The 24,123-nt window shown below is 48.4% G+C and overlaps 1 protein-coding gene across 3 annotated transcripts in view; it reads left to right on the top strand.

Moving 5' to 3' along the window:
- Window positions 1-861: 861 nt before the first annotated feature.
- Window positions 862-24,123, top strand: part of GRAMD1B (GRAM domain containing 1B) — a 197,958-nt gene continuing 174,696 nt past the window's right edge. Inside the window, exon 1 of one of the 3 annotated variants that reach the window (XM_069554218.1) lies at window positions 862-1,152. In XM_069554218.1, coding sequence (XP_069410319.1) covers window positions 1,088-1,152 — 65 coding nt within the window. In that variant the 5' untranslated portion in view covers window positions 862-1,087. Of the gene's footprint in view, window positions 1,153-9,669; window positions 13,728-24,123 lie in introns of those variants that run through there. The other 2 variants (XM_069554219.1, XM_069554217.1) reach the window with 2 other exon arrangements.

A 24,123-nucleotide genomic window follows, 5' to 3' on the forward strand; every position in this document is an offset into this window, starting at 1 on the left:
CACCGAGGGTTTTTTTTTAATATACGTGTACCCAAGTAAGTGAAGTGAAGGTCGTTCAGTCGTGTCTGACTCTTGGCGACCCCATGGACTATACAGTCCATGGAATTCTCCAGGCCAGAATATGGAGTGGGTAGCCTTTCCCTTCTCCAGAGGGTCTTCCCAACTCAGGGATCCAACCCAGGTCTCCCGCATTGCAGGCAGATTCTTCACCAGCTGAGCCACAAGGGAAGCCCATATACAAGTAAGGATTGATTTAAATGAGTGTGGAGGACATTCTCAAAAAAGAAAAGGAGAAGAAGTCATAAAAGAACAATTAGAAGAACACGTATGGGCTTTTTCCAGAACCTCAGAACCTCTGGGATACTATCAGCCTTCGACCTGCAAGTGCCCTCCAGTGTCGTCTGGTCTCAACCTCAGTGCAAGAACGTGGTCAGTCTCTGCTTGCTTACCTCCCCTGATGGGAAACTCACCATTTGTTTTTGGTTGAGCAGTGTCTGGTTACTTAAGGAAGTGGGGAGAATTGCTCGTGTGTGTGTGCAAGAGATACAGAAAGAGAGAGAAGGACAGAGAGAGGGAAGAAACAAAAGGGGAGAGTGAAAAAGAGGCAGGGAAGAAACAAAAGGGGAGAGTGAGAAAGAGGCAGGGAAGGAACCTAGGTTTTTAGTATCCTGGTGGGACCCTTCCTGTAGGACAGTGGGACCATGAGCACTGACTGGTTGTTCTTTGGTTAAGCTGGGGAGATTTTATTTTGGCGGGCATGAAGCCTACTGTCCTGGTTCCAAGGTCCAAGGGTGCAGGGGTGAACTTGCACGGAATGAGATCATGTGAGCCAGCCTTCAAGAACCTAGACTTTGCCCTGGCTGACAAGATTGAAACCATTGCCTTCGAAAACAAGTTAGATCTACCTTTGGAAGCTAAATTAGAACACAAAGATCACAGAGAACTTACTTTTAAAAGCCTTTAGTGTTTGCTAAGCTACCATTTCAGCAGGTGGTGGCCAGCCTCGTTTTAAGCAAACTTAGTGGAGCCTGGAGCTGTTGTGCATAGGTCCCGCTTAGAGTGTTGGGTGGACAGGTCTCAGTGATGGATGCCTCCAGGCACCTGTAGAGCCCTGCTGACCCACCTGAGATCTACAAGTGGACTTCGTAACAGGTAAGGGGTGTTAGAGACACTTGGGTACCAGTTAGGAATTAGGACATCGTTCGCTGCAAATGAGAATCTGCTTAGATGGCCTGAACATGCCAAAGAAAAGTATTTCTTGCAAGCACTTCTAGCAAAGCAGGTTCTGCCAAATACTGGGGATAGAGTTTCTTTTTAAAATGTTTAGAATTCAGTAGGAAGGCCCAAGGAAATTGGTATTAGCTTTGTGGTGTGTTTTAGAGAGGGAACAAATAGAAACTGACTGAGTTAGGAAAGCAGAGCGTCTTAGTTTGCAGAATTTCAACCCCAGATACCAATTTATTTACCAGATTGCAAATCAAATGAAAGCCATCACAAAAAATGGCAGAGAGAACCAGTCTGAATAGTGGCTGAAAGTATATTTTTTACAGGAAGTTGAAATAGAGTAATATAGAGGAGTGGAGAAAACACTGGTTTGGGATTCAAACTACTTGGGTTTGAATCATAGCTTAATACCTAAAGTTAATTTCTCTGGGCTTCGTTTTCCACATCTCTAAAATGGGGAAATTGGCACAACCTCAGGATTTTTGTGAGGCTTAATTGAGAAAACAGAGTGCCTGGCTCAAGAAGTTTTGGATCAATCTTCAAATTTTTAGGACATTGGAACATTTCTAATCTATGCTCAGCCGAAACAGATTTTTCATATGGTTCAAGCCACTGTTATTATATATTTGCTTTGAAATGAAAGGGTATGAACGTGTACGTTGATTATTTATACACATACTTTTACTAAGTAGTAGTGTTGTTGCAAAGTTGTGTATACATCAAGTAATATTTAAAATGCATGAGGGGAATTTCCCACATAAAGGGATTCTCTTTGTGTAAAGCATAAAGGCTTTTCCAAAAGTAAATAAACATTGTTATGTCTTTTGTGCAAATCTGATCATTCATGTGTTGAGATCAGTTCTAGCAAGGTATTTGTGTTTAACTTCTTGCTCTCTGTGGGCTTATGAGAGAATTAGATGCGCACAGAATCTGTGTGGACAAAAGCAGAATGAGTATTTGGACTCCTTAGTACCATTTGTATTTTAATTATTCTTTGAGGTCAAAATACAGCCTCCAGAATAACACTGAAAGCAATTAAGGTAGAATTTGACCAAAAGATATTTGATTTACAGAAAGCAATTTCCATTTCAGCTATATGACCTTGGTCTAGGGTTGATCTCACCAATGCCTTAGTTTCTCATCTGTGACCCTGGGTGGGACAGGGCAGAGGAAGAATGGTCCAGATATTTAATGAGATTGGACTAAGTATCTGATGTTTCTTTCAGGCTTATAATTCTATTGCCTAAGGAAGGTCTATTGCTCATAAAACTTTGCAACTGTCAGACAGAATTAATATGTCTTCTCGAAGTACTAATTTACATCATGGGAGTGGTTGAGATTATGAGAAATGGAGCTCTTTCTTTTCCTAGAAATATAAAGAAATGAGGTCACTCAGCATTCAGTGATGTTTTATGTTCATGTGGACATCTGATATTCAGCAGGTTTCCTTGTTGAATGTGTCTTATTCGAGTCATTTAATTTAAGGATAAATTACCCTTACCCATAAAGGATAAATTCCTTACCCATAAGGAAACAGTCTATTTTAATGAATTCTTTTGGGAAAGAAGTGATTTTATTAAATGATGATCATTCCAACTCATATATATATATATATATATATATATATATTTTTTTTTTTACTGTGCCGTGCAGCTTATGAGGGATCTTAGTTCCCCAACCAGGGATTGAACCTGAGCCCTGTGAAGTGAGAGTCTGGAGTCCTAACCTAACTGGACCTAACCTAACTAGTCCAACTAGTTGCCCCAATTAGTTGGGAGTTGCCCCAACTCATGTTTTTAAAATCTGTGTTTTCATATACCAGGATTTCTTAAGGTGAAGTAAACCTTTTCAGTTCATAGACTGTGAGAGACTTCAGAGATTACCCAGGATAACCAATTCCCCAATTCCAATTTCAGGGTGTTTAAAATACTGTGCAGTCACTGAATTGAGGTGAATCAGAAGGGCAGTGGTCCAGCATCTCAGCTCCTAGAATGGGAGTCAGAGGAATGTGAGCAACGGAATTGCCACCAGGGGGCAGTTGGGGGCAGAGTACAGCCAGGGTCCAGGCTGGTGGGCCATTCATGAAATGTGGGAACACTGCGAAGTGTGACTTTCATTTCAAGGCAACAGCTCCCACTAAATGCAGACTTTTACAGGAATGAATTGTTTACACTTGCTCCCTCCTTGCAGAAGGATAAATGACTGGGGCTGCAGTAGGAATGTACTCTGTGTACTTGGATTATAGGAGCCATGGCTGAAAAGCCTTCCTGTGTCACAACAAAATAATTCAATTTTTTGTTTGAAGTGATATGTAAAGGCTAGTGTCTCCATCATGCTTGGCAAACACACCATTATGTCCCATCAGAAGAAACTGGGCAGTTTTTACAGTTTCAGCATCATACCCCAGCAGAAGTTACCACGGTTCTGCTCTACCCTGGAAGTGATTTGGAGCCCATTGCTCTAATATCTGGGCTTCCCAACTGGCTCAGTGGGAAAGAACCCACCTGCCAATGCAGGAGACGCGGGTTCCATCCCTGGGTCAGGAAGATCCCTTGGAGAAGGAAATGGCAACCCGCTCCAGTATCTTGCCTGGAGAATCCCATGGACAGAGAGGAGCCTGGTGGGCCACAGCCCATGGGGTCACAAAGAGACATGACAGAGCAATGGAGCACACACTAGCTGCTCCAGCATCTCTGCCACTCCGGATCTGGGTTTATTATTTTTGTTTAGTCGCTAAGTCATGTCTGACTGGTTTACAACTGGATGGCCAGGCTCCTCTGTCCGTGGGATCTAGGGTTGTCTGTAAAAGGGGGCTGATTTTCTGATGTAATGGAGGTGAAACTGCTGAGTTCCTGTTGGAAATAAAAGCCTTAAGTGGTTCCTTTAGCGCTTGAACCGGATTGTTTCCTAGACCTGTGGGGCCCTTCTCTTTGAGTGAGTTCAGCCTCCAAGTCTTTGTCTTGGCCTTTGCATGCAAAGCCATTTATCACCTGTGAAACTTCACCTGCCTGCTGTATCACTTTAGTAACTGTCTGTAACCTCTCTGTGCCTCCTTCTCTAATCTCTAAAACAGAATGAACAGTGGGGGTAAAGTGATGGTTGGGTCAGATCTTTGAAATATCTGTTCCATCATTCTGGAATTTTGTAATCACCAGATGTAAACTCCTCCAGGGCACAGACTTGGTTATGTGCATACCCAAATTCCCCCACCCGATTTTCCAGCACTTAGAACATAGTGTGCTCAATTAATCTGTGTTTAAATGGGCAAGAAGGAAGATTTATAGTAGATGTAATCTCTTGCTCTCATCCGTCACCCAACATTATGATCCAGACTGTTCTTTGTGTGATTCCAAGAATATATCCTGCGCTCTTTTATACCTCTGTGCCTTTGTGTAGGTGGTCCTTCTGCCTGGAAGCGTGCCCCCGCCCTCGCCCCGGTGTAGCTAGAAAACTCCTCTGCTAACCTTCTACCTTGGGTAGATACTGTCTCCTTCATGAAGTTCTTTCTAGATCAAGCTCTCTCTCGTCTGGGATCACACTGCGTTTGATACATGCCTCTATTAAAGTAGGTTTTCTCACTAAACTGTAGTCCTTAGATTGATTCTCTGCTCTCCCGGAACCGCCACTTCAAGACTTGAAGCCAGGGTCATCTTTGATAAACATTCAAGAATTATTTTGAGAAATAAATGAATAGTGTTAGAGAAACTTTTCAGAACCGTTTCACAGTACCCAGTGTTACGGTATGCTTAGAATCTGGGCATATTAAATACTTTTTGATTGATTTGTTAGATTACCAGGTACACCCCCAAGCTTCAGTTTCTTAGATATAGGCAGAACTCCATTTTAAATGGCATAATCATACAGTCACATTTTGTTCCTCTGAAACATAACATCTACCAACAATAACTCACACACACACACACACACATTTTTCCCAGTCTAATTCCAGATCCTTAGAAGAGACTTGAACATAGAAAATGCTCAATAACTATTTTAAAATGAATGGGAATGAAAGACACTCCTTTCACCGCCTGGTTTCTGGGACTCGTGGTTTTTGCAGCCTCCGTGTGTTGCCTCGCTCCACACGCTACCACCTGTAGCAGTCACGTTTCATTTCTGCTCTCACCACCACTGTTCCCACAGAGAACACCAGCGACCCATCACAAAACCTGATGGGATTCTCTCCGTCTTCCTCCTGCCTGATTTCGTGACGGCATTTGGCATCACTTACCTTTCTGAAATGTGGTGTAATTTATAGCATGAGTTTTAAAGCACAGAGACCCTGGTTTAAATTTGTGCTCCTCTTCCGTTTGTTCCCTGTATGAACTTTGGCAAGTCAGGTACCTTTTAAAATCTCTCCCCCTCCTAACATGGAGCTTTTGATGTCTATTCTCGGGGTGGTTGGGTGGGTCGAATGGGATTTTGTGTGTGAAGCACTTAGACTGGTGCCGGGCTTGTAGTAGTCATTCAACAAACTCTGGCTCCTTCCCTTTCTTGACTGCTGATTCATCCCGCATTCTTGGTTTTCTTCCAGTCTACGTCTCTGAATAAATCTTTGTAGAACTTTTCCTTCCCTTGCCTGTCTCCTCTCATTCCACATTTTTCTCCCAGCCTGTTTCAGATTTTCTCCATATCTTACCTGCAGTATTTGCCATGCATGCATGTAGTCAATACTCCAAAAATACAGACTGATTGAATGACAGTCTCTGAATTGGCCTCTGTGTGTCCCATCTTTTGCTTCTCCAGTACGTATTTCACACTGTCACCAGAACTGATGTTCCTCAAACACAGGTCCATAATGTCACACCCCCCAAGAAACCCCCCCAAGCAAAACCTGAATAGCATCTCTTTGTTTAAAGAATAGAACTAGTGACTTCCCCGGTGGCCCAGTGGTTGAGAATCTGCCTTGCAGGGCAGGGGACTTGGATTCCATCTCTGGTCGGGGAACTAGGATCCCACATGCCGTGGGGCAGCTAAGCCCCCACCCCACAGCTAGGGAACCTGAACACCACAACTAAGACCTGACACAGCCAAACAAACGAATAAAATATTTTTTAAAAATAAAGACTAGAACTAAACTTTGAATACTCGCCAATCTGACCCTCTTGTTTGTCCTGCCTTGCCTCCTCTATGCGTCCTTCCATAAGCCCTGACTTCTCTCTCTATTTTCCAAAACTCCCCAGGGGTTTTCTTTTCCTTCTTATTCTTTTCAGTCCCCTTACTCAAACAGTTCCTTTACTCCAGAGTGCTCCATTCATCTTTTCTAGTGAAATTCATACTTTACGTCTTAAGTACTAATGCCTCCGTGAAGCCTGCCTAGACCACCTTTTTTCCTCTCGTTGAAATTGATTTTCTGTTCGCACCTGTTTGCACTTGTATTTTGCACTTCATTCATTCTGCCTTGCTAGGCTGTACGCTCCAATGCACACACTTTGTCCTTCTTAGCTTGCTGTCTCCCCAGGGCTTACCGAGAAACCTCATGTGGTTCTCTAGCTTAACAAGGACTCTTAAAATTAAACTGAATGGAAAATCAACAGAAGTAGTCGTGTTTCCTAATACAGGTCTTATAACGGAGACTTAATTAGGTACAAAAAGGCTGACATTTATAGCTTACAATGTGCCAAGCACTATTCTAAGTGCCCTACGCTGTTCAGAGGCTCACCACAGCTGGAGGAGGGAGACATTGTTAATTATCTTGTTTTCTTTTTTTTTTTTTTTAAGATAGGAAACAGGGACACAGAGAAATTAAATAACTCACCCCCAATCTAATGGTAGGTGGGGGAAGGGCAGAGAGCAGCCATGTGAGCCTGTGCACACAGCCACTAGTTTACAGCGCCCACAGTATGTGAGGACCCTTCTGAGGAAAGCAGCAGAGCACCCAAAGCAGGCCAGCTGCCTCCCCTGGAATGGATGGGTGGAGTGACCTCAGGAAGTCTTTTCCAGCCCGGATGTCCTTCGAAGATTTAGAGGACAAGTGATGATGCCTGTCTGAAAAAAGAGGGTCAGCCAAGTGTTGTGCAAAAGAGTCTGGTTTGACTCCTAAGTCTTTTGATGAGCAGTTAAACCAGGGAGGCTTATCTGGCGACAGTCCTCCTGGGGTGACGTCATTGCTCACCCTGACCCCCACGGAGGCTGGCGGAAGCACGCCGTCAACCTTGTGCATTTCCCAGGGCTGAGAGGCCTTGCCAGTGCACAGTCCTTGGGAACTGAAATGGGAAAAGTCCTGAAGCTCTTTCTTTTCTTCAGAAGGAGAAGCCAGAGGTGAGGCTGGTCCACCGTGGTTTTATTTAGGTTGTGTTTAGCCAACATCCTCCAGCCCCCTCCAACTACAGGGACTGAATGTGGAAATCACATTGATGGCTTCAGTAGGGAGCTCGTGCATGGGGCAATGAGGTAGGGATTAGAGGAAGGAACAGACTCAAGCCACCAGGAGACAGCTTGACGCTTACGGTCTCCAATTCCACCTGTCTCCCCAGTCCCTACTGCCAGCTTCTTGTCCCTCACCACCCTGGTCATTGGTCCCTGTATTTCTGTGTCACGGTGCAAGATACAAAAGCTTTCTGTGAGTTTCAGAGAGGTGTTTAGTATCCGGTAATCAGAATGGCTGGAGTCAGAAATCTATCAATTCAGATGGACTTTGTTTTAGGCCTAAGTGAATTGCTTTTATTTAAAAGAGAGAGAATCTGGGCTCCACAGATCCATGATGGTTGGGCCTTTACTAGAAAATTCTTCCTTGCCTCTGCCTCTAATCAGGTTCCAGTTACCTTTGGAGCCGTGCAGAGATAGCTGCCCTGTCACCATCTTTGAGCATCCACTGCAGCCCTTACCTGGCCTTCCTCTCAGGAAATGTTTATCATCTAACCTGAATCTCCCACCCTGAGTGCTGCACAAACTCCTTGCCTCTTTTGTTTATTTATGTGATTTCTTAGTTTCAGCACGTAGGATCTTTAGCTGTGGCACGTGAACTCTTAGTTGTGGCGTCAGGGATCTAGTTCTCTGACCAGGGACTGAACCCGGGCCTCTGCAATGGGAGCACAGAGTCTTAGCCACTGGAGCCACAGGGAAAGTCCCAAACTCATTTTTGCTCGCTCAGTAACAGAAGGAGAGTTTCTGAGTCCCACCCAGCCGTGCTTCATTTTGTTTCTGAAGACAGTTTATTACACTGATCTCATGGCCTAATCCACAGTTCTATCAGAATTTCCAGCTTCTCTGATGGCAGCAAGTTCCTCTTTGTGAACGCCCACTTCCTGCTTCTTTCTCCTCTCCATGGGAGCCTTTGAGTCTGGCTGCTCTGATGCCATGCGGGAGAGAGATTCTGTGTCCTCTCCTTCAGGGCGGGGACTGACTGTCTTGTGGCAGCCGTGTGAGTTGCCTGCCCTTGGCATCCTTAGGGCTGGAGGGATGTGGGTCTGTGGGGGCCTGCTCCTTCCATTTCCCACTCACCCGGATGTGCATCCAGGAGGAATCTAGCTTCATAGCTGCTATGTTTCAGTTACGTTCCCTCCTGGACGTTTCCCACTCAATAATGGACTCTGGAGTTTGTGGGTCTCCCAAAGTAATAAGACAGGTGCTGGGTGTCTTGTGTCTGCAGGAAAAGGGAGCCTGAACAGTTGAGAATAAACAACAGTTGCTTGGTAATATGAGCTCCTTTCATTAAAGTCAGAGGCCTGGCTGTGAGCTGGGGGAAGGGAGGCCTGGGTGTTTAGGCACCACCTGTCTGGGGGGCCAGAGGTGAGGGCACCTCTGAGTCAGCTGAGAGCCAAATATGGGAGAGAAGTGATGAGGGGTGGGGTGGGGGTGGGGGGAATTGGAGAAAAATGCAGTGACTGAAGCTCTTTAGTCCTGACCCCCTGACACCAGCTCCTCTGAGAAACTGTTTTTCAAAACTTTGCATTTCCATTTCCTCAGCTGTAAAATAACGGTTGGAACTGAATGGTTTCATGTTGTTTAGTGATAAAGCCAACTAAGATCGGGGCTGGTAAAATTATGTTGCTTGCAAGGGACCTGATGTCCAGAGCTGATGCATTTGATGAGATTTGAGTGGCCTCTAACTAGCTTCAGATGACCCTGGCTCAAGTTCGGGCTTTGTCATGGATCAGTTATTGTGTTTTTATCTGCGACCTTGGATATCTTTCTGTGTCTCACTTCAATAAATTACAAAATGAAGGTAATAACATCTGCTAGGGTCACTGGAAGATAAAATATTATGTATGAAAGCTCTTTATGAAAGTGTAAAGATTACTCTACAAACAGAACACGCAGGACACTGGACAGAATCCAAAGAAGGACAAACTTCACTCTTCCCTCAATGTGCATAGAGTTTTCACTGTAATGATGACTGGTAGCTGGAGAGCATTTCATTTTCAAACTAATGTCCCATTTGATAGGGACAAGTAACCAGCTGAAGGTGAATGAGAAATGTGGGGGTTTTTTAAATAATTTTTTTTAATTGAAAGAGAGTTGATTTTGGGGCTTCCCAGGTGGTGATAGTGGTAAAGAACCCGCCTGCCAATGCAGGAGATGTAAGAAACATGGGTTCCATCTCTGGGTCGGGAAGATCCCCTGGAGGAGGGCATGGCAGCCCACTCCAGTATTCTTGCGTGGAGAATCCCATGGACAGAGGAGCTTGGAGGGCTGCTGTCCATAGGGTCGCACAGAGTCGGACGTGACTGAAGCGACGTAGCACACAGAGTTGATTTACACTGTTGTGTTAGTTTCTGGTGGATGTGCTTTGAGAAAGGTTTTTTTTAAAATTTTTATGTTTTAGATGTGGACCATTTTTAAAGTCTTTATTGACTTCGTTACAATATTGTTTCTGTTGTATGTTTCGGTAGTTTTGGCTGCAAGGCATGTGAGATCCTAGCTCCCTGACCAGGGATCGAACCCTCATCTCCAGCATTGGAAGGCGAAGGCTTAACTATTGGACCTAAAAAAATAGCGTTTTATTGGGTGACAAGTACTTTCTTTTCTTGAAGCCAAGAGTGCAGGTGGAGGTGAGCCAGGGCAGTGGTTGAGGGCTTCACCTATGTGCTTTCCAGCCAAGTGAAACACTCACAGATTGAGTGTGGAGGAGGTTTTCCCTCAGGCCGGAGGAGACGTAAATGATCATTCTCCAGGACTGCTGGGCACAGGCTTAAATTAAATCTCACAGGAGTTTAGATTTTAGACTCAGAATCTCTCATGGGTGGAAAAGTGGCTGAGGTGTGTGGGAAGAGGAAACTGCTGAGTTTTCTTCCTTTTAAGAGGCGTACGTTTAAATTCAGAGGGCTCATGGTCAACGTCAAAGGGGGCTGCCCTTCTTGGTGAATCTCCCTTTCCCCCAAGTACCCATGAGATCTTTGGGCACCTGTCTGTGGACCCTCCTGTTTTGTTTTGTCTTGTTTTGTTTTGTGGTTTCCTGGGGAATGGTATTGACTCACCTTCCTGTTGCCCGCTAAACCCCCAAGACCTGGCTCTCTGACTTCAACAGCCCCTCAACAAGCAGGTTCCTTGAACCGAGAAGTTATCAGATCCCCGGCAGAGTGCTCATCCTTGGAGGAAATCCAAGGCAGTGAGCAACTCCGTGGCTTAGTTCCGGAGCCTGAAGAGTGGAACGCCTCCTTGGCATTCCCAGAGCCGGATGCAGTGTCCGGCTGCTTGCCCAGTCTGACACCTGATGGCAAGGGGTTTCTCCTTTCCGTGACACATCCAGGAGTGAAAATAGAGTGATACTGAGCCCCCTTGAGAGAGCCAGTGATCGGATGTGGAAAAGAGTCAGAAACAAGACAGGCCACTCTTCCAGGAAGACGTTTATGGGTGGTCTGGCTCTGGCCAGGAATTGGAAAAGACCCTGATGCTGGAAAAGATTGAAGGCAGGAGGAGAAGGGAACAACAGATGAGATGGTTGGATGGCATCATCAACTGAATGAACATGAACTTGAGCCAACTCCAGGAGACAGTGGACAGAGAAACCTGGCCTGCTGCAGTCCACGGGGCCGCAAAGAGTTGGACACAACTGAGCGACTGAACAACTGGCTCTAGTTTTTTTGGCTACGGTCTCTCTCGCCCCGAGCGAAATGTATTTCCCCCAGATTCCTGGCCTTGGGGAGGCTGTGCAGTGTCAGGATGCCTGGAGCCATGCCCCCTCCCCAGGTGTCACTGCAGGGCATGGTGGGCCCAGGGCCAGCTGTCACATGAACTGAAGGGGTGTGTTTTCTCGCAGAGCTCTGGTAGTCTTTAGGAATGTGGTTTCTCCTCAGCTTTGGGACATTTGTGACCTGCTCTTGTGACCATCCTGGCGCAGAAACAAGGCATCGATTCCCTCCAGGACTCAGAGAAAGGGCAGAGAGGACAAGGTGAACCGCATGGTCTGTCTGAAAGCTCCCATCTCTACTTGGGGCTTCCCTGGTGGCTCAGTGGTAAAGAATCCACCTGCCAGTGCAGGAGCCGTGGGTTCGATCCCTGGGTTGGGAAGATCCCCTGGAAGAGGAAATGGCAACCCACTCCAGTATTCTTGCGTGGGAAGTCCCATGGACAGAGGAGCCTAGTGGGCTGCAGTCCATGGGGGTCGCACAGAGTCAGACAAGACTAAGTAACTGAGCACACACATACACACATCTCTACTTGGGTTCTTACATGTAAGACTTACTGGAGAGGCATATGGGCTGGGCTGGGAGGGAGGGTGGCTGTTAACTTCTTTGCTATAGGAGCTGGGCTCTTTAGACTCAGTCTTGACAGAGGATTCCTTAGTGAGGTGGATCAGTTCTAGGGCCAGTCTCTTAGGGTGGAACCTGGGTCTAGAGAGTGAGGGGTTCAGCATAGCTTGGAAACTACAGGACTGACCCAGACTTTCTAGGTTCCATGACCTGGGGACATACAGATGTTTTGTGACCCAGTCCATGCAAGTGGAAGCAGAATTGACCCAACCCTCAGAAATGTAAAGGGAGTACCCTCAGTTCCCCAGGACACCCTTTGCTTCAAGCTCACCTTCCTCTAATTTTATTCTGTGCATGGAATGTGGCTCTGATATGGAGGGGGTCACTCAAGATGTCGAGACCACCCCCCTTTTCCTGACTGGTCCTGTTGTGCTCTGTGTCTCTCAGGTCCTCTTGGCTGTCCTTCCTCCGTATGTCATGTCTGCTGTCTTCAGCTTATTCCACAGAGCTGTCCTCTCTTCTCCGCTTGTCATTTTGGAAGCAGCCTCTAGGAACCTTACTGACCCCTCTCCGACTGTGTCCGGGCTTCCTGTGCCCCCGCCTGTACCCCAAGTGATTCAAAGGAAGCACCTTTCTCAGCAGAGGAGATCCTGCCCGAAGAGTCTCCTAGTTTCCCCGCCTCAACCCTGTATGCTTGGGTGGCCCTGGCGATTATGGCCTGAATTCCTTGGGTTCTCTCCCACCCCCACCCCGCCCCGCTCCCCCTCCTAGAAAAAGCTAGGAGTTAACACTAATGAGAGCTGCCCGGCCAATCGTCGCTTTGAGAAAGTTTGGGCGGTGATCCTGTTTCATTAGGCTGATTGGAGCAGCCGGGACTCGAAGGTAGAGTCCCTCCCCAGGGATCCCGGGTACTGTTACACTAGCTGTCGCCGCCCGTGCACGCCCCTTCTGGACAAACGTGACCCCCGCCCCCTTGCCCGCTCCTCGCCCCCCGCTCCTCCTCTTTTGTTTTTATCCAGCGTCTGCTTCCTCTCTCTCTCTCTCTCTCTCCCCCCGTCTTCCTCCTCCCTCTGCCCCTTCCTCCCGCTCTCTGCCTCCCTGCAGCGCCAAGCCGGCTCCCCAGCCTAGTCTGCCGAACGCAAACCACTGAGAGTTTGCCGAGCCTCCCCTGGGGGCGCGGGCCGCCGAGTCCCGCTCGGGCACGGTCGCCAGCCGGCGAGGGAGCGCCGCCGAAGGAAAACGAGAGGGCGCGCGAGGGGAACCCCGGAGAGGGCGGCCGGGCGGCTGCGGGTCGCCGAGTTCGAATCCAGGCGGCCGCGCCGCCAGCCCCTGCGCCCCCTCCGCCCGCGCGGCGCTCCGGAGGACGAGCTGGCTCTGCTCGCGGCTCGAGCGGCGAGCGTTTCCTAACGTGAGAGGCCGGGCGCCGCGGGCGAGGGCAGGGGAGCCGGGCCGGCGGGCGACGAGGCGCCGGGGCAGCGCGGAGGCAGCGGGTCCCATGCCGGCAGCCAACATGATGGAGAGTCTGCAGCCGCCCGCCCTGCAGGTGCCCGAACCGCGGGGCGCACCCGAGGGCAGCCCGGTCTGGTCCAGCTCGTCGACCCCCACGCTTCGCCGCCGGCGCTTCAAGATGCGCCGCACCAAGAACGTGCAGGAGCCGAGCCTGGAGGCCGGGCTGAGCGGGGACCTGCCCGGCGTCTTGGCGCCCGGCAAGGAATTCCTGCAGCTGCCATCCATCGAGATCACGCCCTCCAGCGACGAGGACACCCCGTGGTCGAACTGCTCCACGCCCAGCGCTTCCCCGCGCCGCAAACGCTTCCTCCTGCGCAAGTGGCTGCGGGTGAGGGAGCGGAAGGAGTGCAGCGAAAGCAGGTACGTGCCGTCCCGTCCCCGCCTTCTTCCCCGTTCCTCCTCCGGCCTCCCCAGAGCCTCCGGGGCGGGGGGAAGGGGGGGGGGCGTCCCAGGGCACCCGGGAAACTTCGCGGAGGATTGCAGGAGCCCTTCTCCCGAGTGGACGGCTTGCCCACGTGTCACCCATCTTCCCAGCCCAGGTGGGGCCCGGTGACTTTACAGTACACGTGTACACGGGGCTTCACGCTGCGTTCCAACCCATCGGATCCTCACAGCAACATGAGTAGTAAAAATCATAGCAGCTAGTGTTTACTGAACCCTTAGCAAACTCGGGCCAGAGGATGCGCCCTTCACCATCTATCTCCATTTAATCCTCACAGAACCTTTTTGTGGTAGGTACTCTCAGTCCCACTGATGGAGATCGTAGAAGGCAGGAGAAATGAAGTGGTTCCTCCACTCACACTTCAGTCTCTAAGCTCCGTTTTAATGTTGATTATTTAATTTTTGGCCACCCCAGGTTGTCTTTCCTGGCCCCCCACGTGTAGATGAGGTGTATTCACATTGAGTGAGTCAGGTTTCCTACCACAGAGAATCTTTAGACAGCTAGGCCAGGTCCACACCATTGTAGTTTGTGCCATCTACTTTTTGCCTGGGTAGATGTTGCGTCTGAGTAGTTGGGAAGTTAGCTTTCCCTAGGTGGAGAATTTGTTTAAGGACAGGTAGGTAGGGCAGCTCCACATAGCCTTGGAGGAAGAAGGGAGTTAGGTTTAAGGCAAGCCAGTTGCCTGGTGGAGGGAACAGGGGGCTGTCCTTACTGGCTCATTGAGATCTTGTACCTACTCATTTACTCTCACACCCTGAGGCCCTGTATCTTAACAGTGGTCTGTGCCTTTGTGTGAGGCAGTTGAGCGATTGGCGACCTTTTCCTGGACACCTCCTCCCAGTCTGTTCAATTCCATTCATCTCAGCTCAACAAGTATTGATTGAATGTTCTTGTGAGTTGTCTGATACTAGCTGAGGGTGCTGTGGCTGGGAGGCAGGAGGTGGTGGTGGGGGGGAGGTTGGGTAGAGTGTGGGGGATGTGGTAGTTAAGGAGGAGGATGGGAGGTGACTAGGGTAAGAAATTAAGGCCTGTGAGTTTCCCTGTGATTGAGGAGATGGAATCTTTAGAAGTGAACGTGTGTCATGTGGTGGAGGCTTCCCAGGTGGTGCAGTGGTAGGGAGTCCGCCAGTCAGTGCAGGAGACGCAGGAGAGAAGGGTTCAGTCCCTGTGTCAGGAGGATCGCCTGGAGGGGGAAATGGCAACCCACTCTAGTATTCTTGCCTGAAAAATCCCTTGGACAGAAGAGCTTGGTAGACCACTGCCTGTGGGGTCTCAAATAGGCAGACAAGACTTAGCAACAGAGCATGCACACGGGCCACGTGGTACTGACTGTATAGCAAAGAGAGGAGGAAGACTCTGGGAAGGAAGAGGCTCAAACCACGACACGTACAGACAGGTAGTAGAAAACAGCAGGAAGAGTATGATACCGGGGACATGAGATCAGGAAAGGGGAACAGTACCTACAAACATAAGAACAGGGTGAGGTGTGTCTTCGAGAGGATGCTGAGAAATTGGGCCGGGTTATATGGATGATGAGCGTTCTCAGCCTGCCAGGCTCTCTTTCTCTCTCTCTTTTTTTTTGGTTGTAATGACTGGATGTGGTTATCTCTGCAGGCGAAGATGTAAAGCTTTGTTCTGGGGCTTTTCGGGAACCTGAGGATAACAGTTCTTTCTGTACTTGTCCATCATCCTGCCACCTTTCCCAGAGAGTGTAGGGAAATGGGACAAACTTGGTGGGAGCTAATTTTTAAATTTTTTCTTTTTTAAAAGGATTAAGGCTGTACTTTTAAAAACTGTAATTGTATTTATTTATTTGTTTATTTTTGGCTGTGCTGGATCTTCATTGCTGTGTGGGCTTTTGTCTAGCTGCATCGAGCGGGGGCCTACTCTCTAGTTGTGGGGTGCGGGCTTCTCATTGCAGAGCACAGAGCTCTAGGGCGTGTAGACTTCAGTAGCTGCGGTTCCCAGGCTCCAGAGCACAGGCTCAGTAGTTGTGGCACACGGGCTTCGTTGCTTCACGGCATTTGGGACCTGCCCAGATCAGGGATCAATCCAGTGCCTCCTACATTTGCAGGCAGATTCTCTGTCGCTGAGCCACCAGGGAAGCCTGATGGGAGCTAATCTTGAACTAAAATAGTTCATCCCGGTTTGTTAGCTTCCCCTCAAATGTGAGAGACCCTAAAAGACCCTGAGATTTGACCCTGAGATTCTGCTATGTGTACTGAGGACAGTCTTACATTGGTAGTCAGGGTAGGGATAGGGTGGATTTGGTTATTTTAGGAAGATGTAGTGTCTTGGTTTTGAGATGTCTCTCTTGGTTTTGAGTTCTCTGAAGGTGCAGTACAGGGAATTTCCTGGCAGTCCAGCGATTTCACTGCAGAGGGCACAGGTTTGATCCCTGGTCAGGGGTCTAAGCCTGCCCCCGCCCTCCAAAAAAAAGGGTTCAGTGGAATCTTCATTTTTGTTGGAGCAGGGGACAAACTTTTATTTATTTTTTAAAGTATTCATGTTTCTTTATTTATTTGGGTGCATTGAGCGACCTCACTTTCACTTTTCACTTTATGCTTTGGAGAAAGAAATGGCAACCCACTCCAGCGTTCTTGCCGGGAGAATCCCAGGGACGGCAGAGCCTGGTGAGCTGTCGTCTATGGGGTTGCACAGAGTTGGACACGGCTGAAGCGACTTAGCAGCAGCAGCAGCAGCAGCAGCAGCAGGTCTTGGCTTTGGCAAGCGGGATCCTTGATCTCTGCTGTGAGATGCTGGGTCTTTAGTTGCAGCATCCCAACTCTTGTTGTGTCACAAGACCCGGTTCTGGGGGCCAGTTCCTCACCCAGGGTTTGAACCCCTGACCCTTTCACTGGAAGCATGGAGTCTTAGCCACTGGATCACTGGGGAAGTCCCAGGGAATATACTTTTAAATCAGGAAGGGGTTTCACCTTCTAGGAATAGTTTAAAAACTGGCAGTTGTTTTCTGTGGTGACTTGCTGGGTTAGAAGAATGTTGGTATATATGTAGAAAAAGGCAGTCTCTGGATTCAAACCTAGATCTGTCAGACTGCAGTCTCTACTCTTAACTGCTGTGGAACTGCCTCCTGTTGGAATCTGTCTCAATTGTGGCTAAAACAAAAGCCTATCTGTTTTAGGCCTTAAAAGTAGAAGGTTTCTGGGAAAGAAAAGAAGCAGTCAAGTGAATGAGTGATTATAGACGGCCAGGATGGTTCCCTGAGAAGGAGCTGGCGTTTAGAGGCAATAGGGCCCAAAGAGCGTTGGATCTCATACCAGGAAAAAGGGAAGTGTACGTTGCTCAGTCGTGTCTGACTCTTCGTGACCCCATGGACTGTAGCCTGTCAGGCTCCTCTGTCCTTGGGGTTCTCCAGGCAAGAATACTGAAGTAGGATGCCTTTCCCTTCTCCAGGGAATCTTCCCACCCCAGCTCAAGGCCAAGTCTCCCACACTGCAGGCAGATTCTTTACCATCTGAGCCACCAGGGAAGCCCCATGTCAGGAGACCTGGGTTTAAATTTAAGTTCTGTCCTTTGTTAGCTGGGGAACCTTGCACAATTCCTTTCATCTTTACTACCTGTAGATTGATGGCAGGTCTCAAGAGTGGTATGTGTGGACATGTTTTGTAAACGTCCCTTTGCTGTGCAAGGGGGAGGGAGTGTTGTCCTCTTCCTGTGAGTGGCTCACATAGAGGGGATGTGTGCTGCAGAGTATAGGTTACATACCCACGTGTCCTGGAGCAGCAACCCGGGGCTCCTCACACATTACAGGATTTGGAGATGCTGATGGGGAAGTGACCCAGCTCTGGCTCAGATAAGGGGATGAGCACAGCATGCCCTGTAGGGCATCTTTCCTCTTCATGATCCTCACCCCAGGTCTGCCCCTCCACACCAAAGAAAAGACCCTTCGCAGGCCTTCGATGCCATTCTATCCCATATGGCACGAGGCTGAGAGGGCCTCAACTTGTGGATTTTTTTTTTTTTTTGGCTACACTGGGTCTTTGCTGTGGCACCTGGACTTCTCTAGTTGCAGCATGCAGGCTCCAGAGCACGTGGGCTTAGTTCCCTTGCAGTATGCTGGATCTTTGTTCCCCGACTAGGGGTTGAACCCACATCCCCTGCTTTGGAAGGCAGATTCTTAACCACTGGACCACCAGGGAAGTCCCAGCTTGTGGGTTTTAACTGCACAAAGATAAAAATATAATCAGGAGACCTCTTTCCTCTTCTTTGGGGAGATAGGAGTAGAGAAAATGATGAAGTTAGCAAGGACCTTGGAGTACTCCGAGTCTAATTTTTTCTGGTTCATCTTTGTATTTTCACTGTCTAGCACTGTACTTGGCCTTTTGTTATGATCAATAGATGTTCATTGATGGATAAATTAATAATGAGTGAATGAATGATTACTTTTACTCTAGTCTTTATAATGAAAGTATCCTTATTCATGAGTCAGGGAAAATATCCTGCAGGAGATGAGTCCAGAACTGAGTTTTTTACTGTATGATGGTTTTATTGAGACATAATCTTCCCAGGTATCCTAGTGGTGAAGAACCTGCCTGCCAATGCAAGAGACATAAGAGACACTGCTTTGATCCCTGGGTGGAGAAGATCCCCTGGAGGAGGGCATGGCAACACACTCTAGTACTCTTGCCTGGAGAATCCCATAGACAGAGGAGCCTGGGGGCTATAGTCCATGTGGATGCAGAGTCAGACCCAACTGAAGTGACTTGGTACACACATAATCTACATGCCATACAATTCAGTCAGCTTTAAAGTACACAATTCAGTGTATATTTTAGTATGTTTACAAGTATGTGCAGTCATCACCCCAATTTTAGAACATTTTCATGACCTTGAAAAGAAACCCATACCCTTTATATATCACCTTCAATCCCCTTGTCCTCCATCCTCTCCCCTCCAGACTAGGCCATCACAAGTCTTTTCTCTGCGGAGCTGAGTTTTGAATGGGAACCAGATGCCTCTTAGTGAAGACAATTTGGATGTGTTGGCTTGAAGATGGGGATGGTCTTGATGAGGGATGTGGGAAAATGAGGGTAGTGATGTGATGGGCTGACAGACTATGATGTGTGCTGAAGAGTTTGAATTTCAATTAATCAGTCAGTCAACAAAGATGTATTGAGATCCTATGGACAGTGTGCTTTGTCTGCAGAGAGGATTCAACTCAATGGGGAGCCATTGTAGGTTCTGGAACCTGGGAGAGACATGCGCAGAGTGGTATCAGAGGCAGTGAATTCTTGCTGTTCTGTGTGAACCGAGTGTGAGGTGGAGGCTGGAGCCTTGCACAACTCTCCCAGCAGTTACTGTTACAGCTGGGGATTGTCATCTTGGCCACTGTTTGGCATAAGGTGGCACAGGTTTTTGCTGGCCATGTTGCCCTCTCAGCTCTGTGAATAATGAAGTCTGAAGGTGATGGCTCTTAGAACTAGTACCCACATGTCTCCCCAGATCCTTTTGCCATAACTGGTTGTGGTGATTGTTTAAAACCCAAATTGAGAGATTTCCCTGGTGGCCAAGTGGATAAGAATCCACCTGCCAACGAAGGGGACACAGGTTCGATCCCTGGTCCGGGAAGGTTCCACATGCCCCAGAACAACTCAGCCCAGGCACCACAACTACTGAGCCTGCACTTGAAGAGCCCAAGGACCACAATAAATAGTAACCCCCGCTCGCGGCAACTAGAGAAAGCCCAAGAGCAGCAAAGAAGACCCAGCACAGTTAATAAATTATATAAATTAAATTAAAACCCCAAAACCCAAATTGAGCACCAGAGTCCCTCTCACCTGCTGGAATACAGCAAGAGGTCAGAATTGGACAGAGATACAACTTTTCTGACAGCATCCTGATGTCATTCTGTGGAGGAGGGTGGGAGAGTGCCAAGGAGCGGGTGAGTAGGTGGGGCTGGCTGACTTCGGGCTATCTTTCTGGGGGACACAGAGCATCTCTCTGTCTCCCCAGGACATCCTCCTTGGTCCTACCTCATGCACCGCTTTCCCTTGGCATTTCTGTCTCCTCTTCTCTGTGACGTAGCGACCCCGTCGTGTCTTCTTCCCGGCTGCGCGTCTGATCTCAGGGGGTACCTCTCACTGACTCTGCAGGCCTGGCGGGCCTGGTTATCTGTCTGGTGCCAGCCTAGCTGACATGCGTGTTTGCAGGTAGAGATTACCCATCACTGGTGTATTTATTAACGTATCTGTTTTAAAACATTCATTTATTTATTTGGCCCCGTCGGGTCTTAGTTGTGGCGTGTGGACCCTTTGTTGCACCTGGGCCCCCTGCATTGTGAACGTGGAGTCCCGGCCATTGGACCACCTGGGAAGTCCCTCCTTGGTTTATTTATCTTGAGTCTTCATCCCCTTCCCCTGACCTTCAGAGGGAGTCTTGATTCCAGTTTCAGCTCAGTTTCCAGGGAGCAGTCTGATGAGTGCTTCCAGATGCCACACCCATCACCTCAGTGAGGACCCCGCCATATGGGAGAAGCACAGAGTGTGAGAAGGAGAGAATTCATGTCTTTCTTCACACAGAGCATCAAAGAGGAGACCTGTGATTTGTCAGCAGATAAAGTAATTGGTGCTGGATAAGGTTAAACTAAACTTCACCCAGACAATTAATTCCTTGAGGGCGGGGACTGCATTTTACTCTCTGCTAAGTGCCTTAAATATGCATTTAATCCTCCCAACAAAGCCCCAGGTGGGTTATACAGCCAAGGAACCTGAAGTTCAGAGATTCGTTTGCTCTGGTCACACAGAGGCAGGGATGAGATCTGAGTCATGTTCTAATTCCAGAGACCTGTGCTCTTTGCAGCTACGCAGCACCATCTCCTCAGGGCCTGGGAATGGTTGGCCCTTGCATATTTGAGATCCCATCCACGTGGAGGGGGTCTTCCTTGGTGGCTCAATAGTAAAGAATACACCTGCAGAGCAAGAGATGCAGGACACATGTGTTCAATCCCTGAGTCAGAAATATCCCCTGGAGGAGAGCGTGGCAACCCACTCCAGTATTCCTGCCTAGAGAATCCTGTGGACAGAGGAGCCTGGAGGGCTATGGCCCTGGGGTCGCAAAGACTCGATGCGACTGAAGTGACTTAGCACGCACACACGCACGCAGGTCACATGGAGGGGGAGGTGGGAAGGAGGTTTGAAGGATGGATAGGATGCTGAGATGTGTGTAGGGGCCAAGGGTTGGGCATCAGCATGGGGTTATATGAGGGTGGTGCTACCTGGTATAGGTGAACTGCTCCGTGAGAAACAGCCAGCCTTGGGCTGTAGATGTGGTTTCCGGATTCAGACAGTTTGCGGAAACTGAGAAGGTAGATCTAAGCCCTGTGGGCTGATTCACACTGGCCAGTTTCCTCCGTGGCAGTTGATATCTTGACAGTTTCCGTGGTGGTTATACACTCAGGGGGTGCCAGTTCCATATGAGGGGAGAGACTGGGATTTCCATGGGGTAGATTAACAGGTGATAATTCTGCCTGGCTTGGTTAGTCTCTTCCAGCAGCACCAGTTGCTGTGCTGGTCACTGATCATTGCTTCTAGGGTAACTCTGGAGTTTTCCTTAAGGCACTCAAAGGGCAGAGGTGCCAGTGGGGAATTTCCTTCCTGACTCCAATGAGTGAGCCACTAGGCCCTGAAGCAGGTGTTCAGATACAGAGCCAAGCTGATCCGAGAGCCTGGGGGGTGATTGCAGGCTTGCTGTATGCATCAGAGCTTTACGATGTCTACAGGCTTTTCCTGGAGCCGCTGGCCTCTTGGGGTGCGTTCCTCTGAAGCCCAGATTGGTGTGGTGACTTGCCAAGGGGCAGTTGGTACCTCGTGTGAAGAGAGATGCTTTTCAGCATGGGAGGAGGTTAATGAACCCTTGTCCTGTGACTTTGGAGCCTGAGGAACCTTTTTTCTCTCAGAGGAGATGGTGAGGGTTCTCAGAGATGAAGGACACAGGGTGGAAAATGGAATGTGGAAGGAAGGCAGGATGGGAGAGGCTTCAAGCTGGTGCACAGAGATGTCAGGCCTGGCCCACCCCCACCCCCACCCCGTGCCACCTGGACACAGGGTGGATAGCTGCATGCCACTTCCTGGAAGAAGTCCTGGTGGCTCAGTGGTGAAGAATCTGCCTGCCCATCCAGGAGACATGGGTTCGATCCCCGGTCCAGGAAGATCCCACATGCCTCGGAGCAACTAAACCTGGGCGCCACAACTCTTGAGCCTGTGCTCTGGAGCCCAGGAGCAGCACCTGCTGAAGCCCTAGTGCCCCAGAGTTCCTGCCCTGCAACTGAAGAAGCCACCGAGATGGGAAGCCCACGCCCAGCAAGCCCCTGCTTGTCGCAAAGAGAAAAGCTCATGCAGCAACTAAGACCTAGCACAGCCAAAAATAAATAGATAAATATTTTGGAATAAAAGTCCCAGTGTCAAATATTCTCCCCCTGGGCCCAGATTTTCAGTCCTGATAATCTGATCAAAATCATCGCCAGGAAGATGAGGCTGTGCTTTTGCTATGACCAGTGGTAAAGCGGAGACGGGGGTGGAAACCCATGGCTTTTTCATTTGAGGCCCTGATACATCTTTTGAGTCAGATGTTGTGAAGCGCTTTCTTCTGCGTCCTTTGCATGTACTCTAACTGGCTCTGGTTTTCCACCCTGATTTTGCAGATGAGATAAAGAAATCTGGTGATTAGGCACATCTCAGTGGCAGATCTGGGTTACAGCCTGGAACTCAGGCCTCTGACTTTAACCTCTAAAGTTTGGGCTACTTTCTATCTGTCACGTCTCTGGAACTTCTTCCAGCCTGGTGCCTCCTTCCTCCATGCTCTGACCACAGAGATTTTTTGCTTTCTGTTTTTGGTTCACAGGTTTAGTCAGGAAATGAGGGGGCTGAGTGAGGGGACTGAAAAAAATAATCCACAACCTACTTGGTTTTTCCCTTTTCTTTTGCCACTATGTAGAAATAATTTGCCTTGGGGCCCCATTTGGGCAGGGGTGAGTGTGTTAACCCTTTATTGTTTGTTCCAGCAACTCAGGAAATACAGAATGACAATGGACAGTTAGTTTAGCAATACATTTTTGAATCTAAGCATCTTACAGCTTGTTCTCTTAAAAGGAATTTTTTCATCATTAAAGTCAACGAGGGACTTTCCTGGTGGTCCAGTGGCTAAGAATCTGCCAATGCAGAAGGCACAGGTTCAATCCCCGATCCCGGAAGATTCCACAAGCTGTGGGGCAGCTGTGCGCCACAACCACTAAAGCCCATGTGCTCTAGAAACGAGCCACTGCAGCTAGAGAAAGCCCACGCACAGCAACGAAGACCCAGCACAACCAAAATTAAGTGAACAAAATATAGAACTCAGCGAGGGACTTCCCTGGTGGTCCAGTGGTTAAGACTTCATGCTCCCAATGTATGGAGGAACTAACATCCCACATGCCACATGGTTTGACCAAAAGATTGAAAGAAAAAGTCAGTGATGATTGTGTGTAGTCAAATAGCTAGTTAATATAAAACTTTTGGATAGTAGGGAAAAGGAAAAGAGCTCATCATTTTATTAATACTATGCTAAACCAACCAGTAGTAGTATGCTTGGCATATTATTTCCCAGTATTTTTTTCTCATTCATAGTTTCTTTTTTAAAAAGTTTTATTTATTTTATCCTTGACTGTGCTGGGTCCTTGTTGTGGTACGTGGGCTCTTCACTGTGGCTTGTGTGCTCAGCTGCCCCAAGGCATGTGGGATCTTAGTTCCCCAACCAGGGATCAAACCCACATCTCCTGCGTTGGAAGGCGGATTCCCAACCACTGGACCACCAGGAAGTTCTCAAGAGTTTCTTTGTAACTGAGAGGCTTTTCTTTTTCACCAGCTCTTCTATATCTTGTACCGGTGAAAGGTTAAGGGAAGACATAAACCCATAGGTCAAGGACAAGTAAGTCTGTGAAATAAGGAAAAAAGAATTTCTGAAGCATTGTTTCTGGAGGAGTCATCAGGATGAGATATTTCTCTGAAGTGGGGGGATGTGAGCCCTCTCATCAAAAAGATGCTGTTTAATCTCATCCTCCTGTTCTGCATGACCCAAGCTTGGTGTGACTGCCAGTCTGACTCCTCCGAGCAGTCTGCCTTGGTTCGGCAACCATTTGTTTCCCAGCTGGGTCATTATACTCCGGAGCTCTTCCTGACCTTTCTGTGATTCTCAAGATTGGATGGAATGGCTGTAATAAAGGTTACACTGAACAGGGTGGAGCTTCTCCAGAGAACAGTTTGCCCTTGGCTTGGTTGATACCATGCCTTTTCCCTGTGTCTACAGTGAGGCACATCTTCC

Source organism: Ovis canadensis, chromosome 15, assembly GCF_042477335.2.
Source record: "Ovis canadensis isolate MfBH-ARS-UI-01 breed Bighorn chromosome 15, ARS-UI_OviCan_v2, whole genome shotgun sequence".
Taxonomy (NCBI): Eukaryota; Metazoa; Chordata; class Mammalia; order Artiodactyla; family Bovidae; genus Ovis; species Ovis canadensis.